The sequence below is a fragment of the Penaeus chinensis genome, chromosome 39, assembly GCF_019202785.1.
Source record: "Penaeus chinensis breed Huanghai No. 1 chromosome 39, ASM1920278v2, whole genome shotgun sequence".
In the NCBI taxonomy this organism is placed as follows: Eukaryota; Metazoa; Arthropoda; class Malacostraca; order Decapoda; family Penaeidae; genus Penaeus; species Penaeus chinensis.
In genome coordinates this window covers 16,016,480-16,028,979 of record NC_061857.1, presented here as the reverse complement: position 1 = coordinate 16,028,979, position 12,500 = coordinate 16,016,480, and the positions used below count along the sequence as shown (strand labels likewise).

Genomic DNA, 12,500 nt, shown 5'->3' with positions numbered 1-12,500 from the left:
AAACTTCAGAAACATGACCCAAGAGAACGCTTCTCTGTCTCATCTACCCTCCAATCTCTCTACATTCAAAGCATTCATCTTCCTCCTCCTCAAGTTCCCCCTGTCCATCTTCCATTCTCTCCCAACACACCCCATCCTTTCCTTCTCCATGTGCACCATCCCCTCTTCTTTTATTATCCTTATCGCTCTCACCTGGATGTTCACGTGACTCACTTGCCACAACAGTGTCCTTCTCCGGATCCTCCCCTTTCTGACGTTCTTCGGGATAGTTCACCTCCTGTCCCTGCTCCTTTGTCTCATTCCCCGGATTCATCTTTTCCAACTTTTCCGACACCGATTTCTACCCTTATTTTTAGCTGACTTCTTCATAATGGCTTTTTTGCAGTGTTCCTCATTTAATGTTCCTATTCCTTCCTCAGATACATAGATAATCTCCGTTTGACCTAATCGTCCTTCGCCCTTAACCTCGTACCCCCTTTTACTAATTCCCACCTTACTCAATTTGCTCCCCCTCTTTACCATTTTCAATACTATACCTATTTTATAGTGCTCTACAACTATGACATATAAAAAATTTCTAATCATAAACTCCTTTTACCCTTTTCGCCACAATACTTTACCATAGTGCTATACGACCTTTGATGTCAAGCACATTTATTTGTTTTAAAAATTAGGTAGGTACTGGAGAAGGTACTGAAATCATTAACCTGATATTTCACAGCATTTTGCCCGTACATACCCATCTTTTGCATATAAAACAACAAATACCGTCTTATACCAGAACAAGCTTACACATGGGTGTGAATTGTCTATTTACAGGTACGCGTAACTCATTTCATTGTCCCCTTCAACAGCCGAAAGGCAGTACAGCCGCAGCAGACGAGACGGAGACACGAGGGACTCGCCTCCTCCTGCTGTAAAGCATCTGGCATATTGCAGAGCATCTGACTGCTGCAGGGACGCCTCTGTTCCTTCGCCGTGAGAAGCCTTTGGACACCCAAGGCAGTGTCGGTGTTGTTTTGCTTCTGCCGAGACAACAGAACGTAAAGCTGGTTAATCGTCTGTAATAATATAATGAACACATATATACGCATGGCAGCGCAAGGGAATCGTTACTGAACATTGCCGCATTCTGAGCAGTGCTTCCTGATTACTCCTGCGCGCCACTCCTTGGTCTCCCTGTCTAATACCTGCGGCAAGAAAACCGTTCTAACTCATCCACTGAGCTCGCCTCTCATTCCATGTTGTTGCTTTGTTATATTCAACTTTGTGCTTGGAACAGTAGATTTCAAGTTATTTGTCAATTCTCTGAACCACACGTGTCCCTTCAAACTTCGCTTTTCGCGATGTGACATTTATCTTTGTTCTACTCTTTCTGTCTTCATTCTGTGCTTGTGCTCAGGGATCAATGTACCCACAACCTTTACGCACGACCCCGTAAACTATCCCTCATATATCAAACACGACATGACTTCATAGAATTAGCAGTATCATTATCACCCATCTTGTAAACCAAAGAATTCGGCATTACCTCAGAGCAGGGTATATAGTGTGCTCTCGGTCTTTTCTCACATGCCATATGTCACAAACTGAATTCGCAGGCAAGTAGTTTGTTTTTCTATAACGTCTACACTTTGGTTTATAAACGTTCATACAATTCTATAAAAAATAGTAGCGCAGAATTTAGTGATGAAATCCAGGCAGCGGTTTCTAGTTTTATTACATCTATGTATATTATTAATAGATGTCTAGGCTTCGATTCTAACGACCTCTTTTTTATCATTATTGGTTACGCGAAAGACCAGATTTAGACATTGTATAACACATTTCCCTGTCTCCGTGTACCTGCTTTCCTGTTAGTGTATGTACGCAAGGTCTATAAAACTACGTATGTATGTATGTATATATGCATGTACGTATGTAAGCTTGTATGGATTTATCTCTCTCTCTCTCTCTCTCTCTCTCTCTCTCTCTCTCTCTCTCTCTCTCTCTCTTTCTCTCTCCCACACAAACACACAGTCTTTAAAGGATGAACATCTTTATTAATGGTGAGGATGGCCTTGCTTCTTGGAGCATAGATTATCCTCGACAAGAAGTCGTGATCATTACTCTGGGAACCTCTGATTTAGTGGACAATGGATAATGGTTAATGCTTAAAAACAAATAATTGTGCTAGACATCAAAGGTCATGTAGCACTTTCATAAAGTATTATGGTTTAAAGTTCTTTATTGGAACAGAATGTCTTAAATTTCAACGGTCTTAGTATTATAAGATAGCATGGTAGTTGAGGGGTGGAAAGAGAGGAAGTGAATGGGGTAAGATAGGGATTAATAGAAAGGGGAAGGGTTTAGGATAAAAGTGATCAGATCAAATGGGTATTTGTGTACCTGAGAAAGAACAGAGTGGACAAGAAGCAGGAACTCTTTGGGAGACAGCCTTTGTTATTTATGGCCAGAGTCATTAATCCAGTTATAGAATTCCGTTACTGTAATGGTTTGTTTTCATAGAGAGAGAAGGGAGAGAGAGAGAGAGAGAGAGAGAGAGAGAGAGAGAGAGAGAGAGAGAGAGAGAGAGAGAGAGAGAGAGAGAGAGAGAGAGAGAGAGAGAGAGAGAGAGGAGAGAGAGAGAGAGTGAGAGAGAGAGAGAGAGAGAGAGAGAGAGAGAGAGAAAGAGAGAGAGAGAGAGAGAGAGAGAGAGAGAGAGAGAGAGAGAGAGAGAGAGAGAGAGAGAGAGAGAGAGAGAGAGAGAGAGAGAGAAAGAAGAGAGAGAGAAGGGAGAGAGAAGGGAGAGAGAGTTCAAATTCAAATTCAAATTCAAACACTTTATTCCATTAATTACAATGGGTATTACATTTATAGATATGTTGTTTACATTATGTAATAGGATGTTATATACATAGATATTGTACAGTGCTTGTTTAACTAGATTAGATAGAACATTAATATCCCAGATAACTGAAATTTCGTACTTGTCTAGATGTTCAAACGCCTGATGTCATTGATATTTCAGTAGATGTTCTTTCACTTTTGTTTTAAATGTTTTTTGGTTGGAGATATTTCTAATATTTTCTGGTAGTTGGTTCCAGGTCACCAGTTTTGCATATCGGATTTGCATATTTCTTGCCCCGGTTTCTGTATTCGATCTTTTGATATATAAGGAGTTATTTTGCCTTGTAAGGACACCTGTTATGTTACCTGTTGTTTATATAGGTATTAGCCAATTTGGGTAATTTCCTTGTATTATTTTATGGATCAGAATACACGTGTCATATTTGTGTTTCTGTTGTACTTTTAGCCATTTTAGTTTGTTTATATGTGGTGTGATGTGGTCATATTTATCTAAATTTCCCAGTGCTACTCTTGCCGCGAAGTTCTGTAGTTTCTGTGTCCTTTGTATTTGTGTTTTGTTTGTGGAGCCCCAGATGTTAAGACAGTAGTTAAGGATACTAAGTGCTAGTGTTTGTATAACAGCAATTCTTGTTTCTGTGGGTATTTTATTTTTTATATGATTCAAGTATATCAGTGTACCCATTACTTTTCTGTAGATGTGATCAATGTGCGTCTCGAATGTCATGTATCTGTCTACGTGTACCCCTAGGTTGTTTACTGTTGTGTTGGGTTTGATGAAGCAACCTTGGAAATCAATAACTGTATCTGTGGGTATTTTTGCTATGTTCTGACGGCTGCCAATGAAAATACATTGTGTTTTTTGTGGATTTAGTTTCAGGCCATTCATATCGAAGTAATTTTTTGCTTTTGTTAGGGTCTGTTAAGTCTTTTCTATCAATTCATTTAGATTGTCTACAGAGGCAGCGTGAAGAAATTGAGAGTCATCGGCGTACTGATCAAGAAGACAGTTTTTTTGCAATTGATGACAAATCATTTATGAATATAGTAAATAAGATTGGTCCAAGGATTGAGCCTTGTGGAACACCGAACGAAACTGATTGCATTGATGATACTTTTTCATGGATTTTAACTGATTGAGTTCTCGCGGACAGGTAACTTTTGAACCAGAAATTATCAATTTCGTGATTTGTTAGTTTGTTTACAAGTAATTCATGGCTGACACTGGCAAAGGCCTTCGATAAATCACATAGAGTGAGTAAATTGATCTGGTTATTGTCTATATTATTATATATTTTATTTGTGACTTTTAGTAATGCCGTTTCGGTTGATAATTTATTCCTAAAACCGTGTTGCGTGTTAGATATAAGGTTATTCGCCTCTAAAAATGTTGTTAATTGGTTTGCAACTATTTTCTCGAGAACTTTAGATATTACTGGTAGTATAGTGATGGGTCGATAATTATTGATTTCGTCTCTGTCACCGGATTTGAAAATCGGAGTTATGATGCCATGTTTCCAAAGTGATGGATAAACACCGGTGACTATAGATGTATTAATAATTACTGTCAGATAGCTTGCAATTGCTGGTAAACTATCGTTTATGAAACGATGTGCAATTCCATCTGCTCCCACGGAATTTGTCTTTTTTAAGTGTTTTATTGTTAGGATAATTGTTTCTACTTCTACTGGTTGCGGTCTGAAGAAGTTTGTTGTAGTGTTCGTTTCGTTTATGTTGTGTTGATATGTGGGGGCGATTGTCTGTTCAAAAGTGCGACTACCTACTTCTGCAAAGAAGTTATTAAAGTATTCTGTATTATTTATGGAATTTTGGGGGGTGTCTGTATTTTGTTTCTTCTTAGGCACTAATGTATTTACTAGTTTCCACGTTTCGGCAGAATCGCTTCTGCATTCATTGAACTTATTTTTAAAATAATTAGTTTTCGCCCAGCGGAGGAGTGTTTTCACATTTTTCTTCTTTTGTTTGTATTCAGCCTGAAGGGTGGAGTCAAATCTGTTTATCTTGAGAGCTTTGTGAGTATTATTTCTATCATTTATGGCCCTCTTAATGTTGTCATTTATCCAGGGGGCGGGAGGACGCCTAACTGTTTTTGTTTTAAAAGGAGCGCAGGCATCGAGGCCGTTCTTTATCACGTTTGTAAGAATATTAACTTGTTTGTCAACGTCGTCACTTGTTAAGATCTCTGACAGTGACGAGTTATTGGCTATAATATGTTGACAGAATATTTGAGGATCGTACTGCATTAGGTCGCGAGAGGTTTTACTGGCTGGTTTTCGCTTTGTCTTTACTATATTCAAGGTCAAGGTTATAAGCTCGTGATCAGCAATGTGGCATGGTACAGCGTCTGCGTGTTGTGTAATATCAGGTCTGTTTGTTATTATAACATCTAATAGGGATGAGGTGTTTTCTGTAATCCTTGTAGGCTTCTTTATAAGTTGTTTTAATTTGTTTTTGTTAATTATCCCATTTAATTTTGCATTTGGTTTACTTAGATCGTCATTTAAATCACCTAAGATGAAAAGTGGTTTTCTCTTTGTTGACATTTCTCTGAGAATATTTTCTAGGTAGTCAAATGATTCTGTGGTGGCATGAGGGTGTCTGTAGATTGTGCCGACGAGGAAGGATAGATACATACTGCTTTGTACGGTTACCTAGATGTCCTCTACTGCTGTATGATTTACAGTTGCAGAGGAGATCTTATTTGATTTAAGGGTATCGTTTACGTATATGCAGACTCCACCTCCACGTCCTGCATCACATCTGTAGACGTGAAAGTTTGGGATGCTGATGAAACTGCTCGATATTTCTTGGTGAAGCCAAGTTTCACTGATACACAAAATATCAATGTTTCTCTCCTTAATTCTCAATTTGATTTCTTCGAAATGACCGAGGAGGGACTGTGCAATGATGTGTTCTATAATGATGGTGTTAAGTGGTTTGACCGCCGGATTTGCAACGTCAAACATTCTGCTCGCCTTTGTACTTGTTTCTATTTAGGAATACTTTTACATTGTTGGGAAAGATGTCGGACTCTAAGAAAATATCTGGTTTTATATCTTTGCCCCTTATGGTGACTGTGAAGCTAGAGTAATAACCATGTGTCATTTTTGTTTTGAAGGCTTTGACATTGGCAATTTGGTTGAAATTATTTTCCAAGAAGTCTTCAATATCGTCTTCATCTGAGTCTGGGTGGCAACTCGTGATATAAAGGTACACTACCTGAGGACGGTCGGCACCTTGCAAGGGTTTTGGCGAGTGGCGTTCCTCCCTTGTTTTTCTTTTTTGTTTTCTAGAGTTGAACGAAACCTTCCTCATCTTGGTGGGGCTGCGGCTGCTCGTTTGTTTGTTTGTTTGTTTGTTTGTATGTTTCCGGTCGTTCCGCGTAGTTGATGATGAGCTGTGGTGTTTGTGGAGCAGGAGGGGTAGTAGTGGGGGCAGGTACTCCAGGCACGTGGTGGTGTCGTGTCTTCCCACTGGCGATTTGGTGGGAGATTTTTTTGCTTGTTTTTCCTTTTACTGTTTCTATCGTAGCTTCTCCTAGGTGTGACTTGTGTAGAGGCTTCGTTCCTCATACCGGTTGGGGACGAGTCAGCGTTGTTTTTGGGCAGACGCTTGCGTGGCCCCGGACGAGGGGTGGCTGGCGCGTCAGCAAGATCGTGAGTCTGCTGGGTCGGCGTGGGTAGAGAGGGAGTGGGTAGTGGGGACGGAGTGGTGGGGGAGGGTGGTGGAAGTGGGGGGGGGGGGTATGGGGTCAAGGATGTTGTGACGAAAGCTTCCTTTCCGCATTCCTGCGGCTGAGAAGGCATCGCACCTTGGCTAATTAGACTGTTGATTGCAGATTGTTGTTCGGAGAACATTCCGATCAGCAGATCAATCTTATTTGCAATAAGATCTTGATTGATGAGGGAGGGTTCGTGTTGTGTTTGTGTATTTTGGTGTTTTGGTTTTTGAAAGATTTTTACAAATGGTGTAGAGATACCTGTTTTCTTAGGTGGTGGAGACCAGTCAGTGGCGGGAGTGTCTGTCGTTGTTGTAGCAAACACTATATTGTCCTTTTTTAAACACTGATCGATCATGGTATGCACTATGGAGTTTGTCATCCTTTTAATGTCTTTAGTTATATTTCTTGTCCTTCTTGAGTCTGATATATGCAGAATGATATTGTAGGCGTTTTCGATCTCGTCCGGGCTATACGGTTTCCGGATTTGATCACACAGAACCATCAGAGCCCATCCTTTTTTGTTGCAATAAAGCATAGGATCGTGTTTAACACTATGGTTATGCTGCCTACCTGATAGACGGCTTTTCTGTTTGCACTGCATTCACTGTTTCCATTTATCTGGTTTGTTTCTTCATTGTTCTCAGTCTTATCACTGTTGTAATTACTGATCGGGCTGCTGTGGTTGTCCGGGTTGCTGAGTCGCCCTTTGCCCTGGGCGGGGGGGCAGCCTTGACCCTGGCTGCCATAGGGGTGCCCATCGTCATGGGCGAGGGAGCAGCTTTGACCCGCGCTTCCAAGGGGCCCATATCCTAGGGCGGAGGTCCCATTACCCTGGGAAGGGGGCACGTAACCCTGGGCCAAGGGTCCCCTTTCACTCTGGGGATTAGAGCTCGGGCTAGCTGTCCGAGGAAGCACCGGGGAAGCTCCCTGGCTGGCCCCCTGTGACCCGGAGAGGGTAGTCAGATTTCCCTCTGACTCTGTGGGACCATGAGATGCCATGGTTTGCTGAGCTGTTAGGCGGCGGCGGAGAGGAAGCAAAAACACGTCCGTTCACCACGGCGGCTAGACTCATAGAGCGAGAGAGAGAGAGAGAGAGAGAGAGAGAGAGAGAGAGAGAGAGAGAGAGAGAGAGAGAGAGAGAGAGAGAGAGAGAGAGAGAGAGAGAGAGAAGAGAGAGGAGAGAGAGGATAGAGAGAGAGAGTGAGAGAGAGAGAGAGAGAGAGAGAGAGAGAGAGAGAGAGAGAGTGAGTGAGAGAGAGAGAGAGAGAGAGAGAGAGAGAGAGAGAGAGAGAGAGAGAGAGAGAGAGAGAAAGAGAACAGAGAGAGAGAGAGAGAGAGAGAGAGAGAGAGAGAGAGAGAGAGAGAGAGAGAGAGAGAGAGAGAGAGAGAGAGAGAGAGAGAGAGAGAGAGAGAGAGAGAGAGAAAGAAAGAAGAGAGAGAAGAGAGAGAGAGAGAGAGAGAAAGAGAGAAGAGAGAGAGAGAGAAGAGATAGAGAAGGGAGAGAGAGAGAGAGAGAGAGAGAGAGAGAGAGAGAGAGAGAGAGAGAGAGAGAGAGAGAGAGAGATAGAGAGAGAGAGATTGAGAGAGAGAGAGAGAGAGAGAGAGAGAGAGAGAGAGAGAGAGAGAGAGAGAGAGAGAGAGAGAGAGAGAGAGAGAGAGAGAGAGAGAGAGAGAGAGAGAGAGAGAGAGAGAGAGAGAGAGAGAGAGAGAGAGAGAGAGAGAGAGAGAGAGAGAGAGAGAGAGAGAGAGAGAGAGAGAGAGAGAGAGAGAGAGAGAGAGAGAGAGAGAAAGAGAAGGGAGCGAGAGAACAGAGAGAGAGAGAGAGAGAGAGAGAGAGAGAGAGAGAGAGAGAGAGAGAGAGAGAGAGAGAGAGAGAGAGAGAGAGAGAGAGAGAGAGATGTGTGTAACGATGTGGGGAGTTTATCCCTTATCCCTTGCACTGCAGGAAGGTTATCCCACTAGTTGGTCACCAATGTGATGTGGCGAGTTCGAGTTCCTCTTTGAATGGCACTGATTTGGTTCTAGATATGTTGAGTTAAAGTCGATGCAGATTTATACGTTATTACAACAGAAGTATGGTAACTAGACAACAGAATCAGAAAAGGACGGAAACGTCACTCCCAAAGGAAGACCTCCGTGAAGAAGCACTGAAGACCCAAAAGACGGCTCCATTATAAGCGACCCATATTGAGACCCCGAGCAGCGGCCGCGTCACCATCGCCCACGACAACACGGGCGAACGTGAAGCAAACGTGTTGTTATTTTTGTATTTACTATTTTTCCCTGCAAATGTTTATTAACAGGCAGTGAATTGTTGCCTGCTCCGTGATTAATAGTCGTAGACTCTAGTTGTAAGGTGAGTTTTCCCCTCCTTTCTCCTTAAAGAGGCTGGCCAAGGGGCTGGGAAGAGGCCCGTTCTGGATTGACATTTCGTAGAGTATGTTGGGAGGCCTTTGCAATATTCTTTCTGGAACGACCGCTTCTTCGAGGCTGGCGGAGCTCATGTTGATGGGTCACTTGTCTTCTAGCCACTTTTAGGAGGTTTAGCTAACACTGATCAATTATAATGACGGAAGTAGTCTCGGTGACCGGGTAGGGCATGAGGGAAACTGGGGAGAAGGGGGGAAAGGGAGGAAGGGGGTGAAAGCTAAATATAATATGCTGGTAATGCATGTTTAAAAACACATTATAAGGTCTTCCAGGTGCATGGGGAATTTATCTTTACAAGCATTTTCTGTTACTTCATTTTTGTTAATTTCCACTTTGTCTTTTGTCTGCAGTTGATTTTGATGTCAGTGAATGTAGTTTTTTGTTACACACAAGCTATGAACTTAGATTTTTGTATACTTTAATTGAGAATGGCTAAACACTAAGAGCCGACAACAAAGGATAAATAAGGCGCTCTTCAGGACCAGATGTTATTAACCTGTTGGATCTGGGTGCCATGCTCGCATGTGTCCCAAAATCTGGGCATTGGGTTTGCTTGAGTGGTGACTCTCTCAGCCACCATGAACACTTGTGCAATGTCAAGACTCTTTGCCTCCCTTTTGCCATAGCATCATCTTTTTTTCTACTTGAGGTTCTATTTTTCTTTTCTTTCTTTTTTGCCATTTTCCATGTCATATCTCTAGTTAGTTTTCAAAAATGATAACAATATAGCATTTTGTTATTTGGGATTAAAAAAAAAAAAAATCAAAGTTACTATATTTATTGTAACAATGCAATGTCTGTTGACTAGTTTTAAGGGAATTCCTGTCACGCATGCGCTGTGAGGAGTGCACGACTGACATGTGGGAGCACCCAATGCTGAGTCTGTCCAACACTCTCAACTGCTGTAAATACATAAAGGATTCTTTGTTTTCTGGGCGGGGGTCAGGGGGGGCGGCAGCGACTGAGTTGGCACTGTAATTACAGCAGAGTTTGAGAATTCCACACTGTGCATGTGTGACCAAAACTTTCGGAAAAATAGTTAATAGACATCATACTACGATACCATAATAATAGCCACAACTTTTTTTTTTTTTCATAATATTAAATTTTCTGTAACATCCAGTACCACCAGTGACAGCAGGTTGGAATAGGATCCTGAGCATGGAAAATAGTGCCCTTTCTCATGCTGGCGCTCTTCCTGCCATTGCTCATACGTGATACAGCTGGCTAAATAAATTCACAGCTTCCCTATGGTTATCGAACTGGGATTTTATCTCGTATCACTAGTGCATTCAACTATGACAATTTAAGCCCTATTAGTAAATAAATGATACTGAAATGGTCTAAGGAAGCTTTGCCATTTGCATCATCATAATTACGATAAAATGCATGAATTAGTATATAAATAATTCATTTCGTTTCAGATAGTAGAAAATAAGAGAAAAAATTTCCTTTTTTTTAACATTGTTTATTTAACAGCATTGTATTTGAATGCATTATGATGTTACCAGACAAAATCCCAGCTTATTAATTTAAGGGTAGCTATGAACTGATTCAGCCAGCTTTACAATCCACCCTTCCTAAATGCTGCAGAGTCTAATCTTCCACCAAAAGTTTTTTAAAGTCATGGCTTAAAATGCCTTTAAATATAGCCCTAGATTTTGGTAATTGATCGGAAAATTTTAGGTAAAAGATATATTTTTTTTCAAATGGATATGATGTTTGATACAAACCCTGATTGCTAAAGGGAAAATTGTGCTCCTCCTCTACTATAAATGGACATTATGTGTTTTACAGTATTCCCTCTCTCTGTCTCTGTCTCTGTGCTGTCTCTTTCTCTATCTCTATCCCTATCTCTGTGCTGTCTCTGTCTGTGTCTCTGTCTCTATATATCTATATATATCTATATTTATATATATCTTATCTATATCTATGTCTATCTATATATGATCTTTATACAGGGCCGGATTATGACCTTTTGGGGCCCCTAGGCTAATGAAATTATGGACCGCCCCTGATATCAAATAAATGGCTTCAAACCTGGGCCCCTTATCTCAAATAAAGGGCCTCAAACAGGAGCCCTTTATCTCAAATAAGGGGCCACAAACAGGGCCACTTTTTTTTTAAATTGGGTTTTCAGACTCTTGGGCCTCCTTTTGTATAGTTGAAATTTTATTTTAAGTTAAATGAATTATTCAGCAATGCAAAATATTAACATATTATACTCATTAAAAAAAAAATTATATTTGAAAATCATTTAGCAGGGCCCCTCAAGCTTGGGGCACCCAAGCTTAAGGGGCCCTAGACTGCAGCCTATACTAGCCTATAGGATAATCTGGCCCTGTCTATATATATATGATCTATAAATATATAGGATCTATTTTCATTATATCATAGTTTGCCCCACTGGTTCAGAAATAATACAATAATATTTATTTTGTTTTTTGTTCACAGAAAAATGGCAGAGATCAAACAGGCCCTGAAAGAGGCCAAAAAGGCTATGAAAGAGAACAATTTTGAAGAAGTTAGTAAACAGTGTAAGGTAAGAGAAGCACTTATTCCCTTTGGATGCTTTGTAGCATTAAATATTTTCTATTTTTGCGTTTATACTGATATTAACTTATCTGTCCAGTAATACTGAAATCTTTTGCTCTTTCTCACACAGATTGCCTTAAAGCACGACAGAAAAAACTACAATGCGCTGGTCCTCTTTGGTCGGGCGTGCCAGGAGCTGGGGAAGTTGGGAGATTCAAAAAAGGCTCTTATGGTAATTTTGTAAATTTATGCATGCTCATGATATCAGTTTCAGCAGCTGCAATGTATAATGCTTGCTGAAAGTATAACCTGAATTAATTTATTCAGAAAAAGGGTAATCTTAAAGACTGTTCTTTAAGATTTGGTCTATGATTTGTGCTGTTGCCATATCCCAAAGTTGATGCTGGTAATAGAATAGAGATTTACATTGTTATAGACTATGAAGATAAATCATTGCAGTAATATGTTAAAACTACATACTGCAATATATCTCACTTGTATAGTGACAGTATTACACATTTTTTTTTATTTAATTGTAATATGGTCAACAACAGGTTTGTTGACATTCCATCAGCTATGAAGGCATATGTCACCATTTATATTTTAGAAAATTGCTGTAAATATGTAGAAAGAGGATCAGTTAATGGTTGACAATGAATCAGAATCAATGAATCCAGAGTCTATTTGTCATTACTGATGTGTAATTATTTTCATCTGTCTTTGATTTAAAAATTTGTCTGTGACTCTCCACAAAATTTTATTTAACAGGCAGTTTTTGTCTGAAATTAAGACAAGTGAGGAAGTAAGGACTGTCTCTTAAACTACAATATAAGTTTACACAAATATGAAGATAGTTCTGCATTACATATGATAGAAAAAACTTTGAAGCCCCTTTTGATTTATTGCCAAACATTAATTTAGTTGTTTCTTACATATCACTGATATT

General features: G+C 40.4%; 1 protein-coding gene across 1 annotated transcript in view; it reads left to right on the top strand.

Annotated features, from left to right (window-relative positions):
• Positions 1–8,786: 8,786 nt before the first annotated feature.
• The window catches only part of LOC125046705 (tetratricopeptide repeat protein 37-like), a 22,518-nt gene continuing 18,804 nt past the window's right edge, over positions 8,787–12,500 (top strand). The window contains exons 1-3 of the mRNA XM_047644589.1: positions 8,787–8,945; positions 11,474–11,561; positions 11,685–11,786. Of these exons, the coding sequence (XP_047500545.1) occupies positions 11,478–11,561; positions 11,685–11,786 (186 nt within the window). The 5' untranslated portion in view covers positions 8,787–8,945; positions 11,474–11,477. The remainder of the gene's footprint in view (positions 8,946–11,473; positions 11,562–11,684; positions 11,787–12,500) is intronic.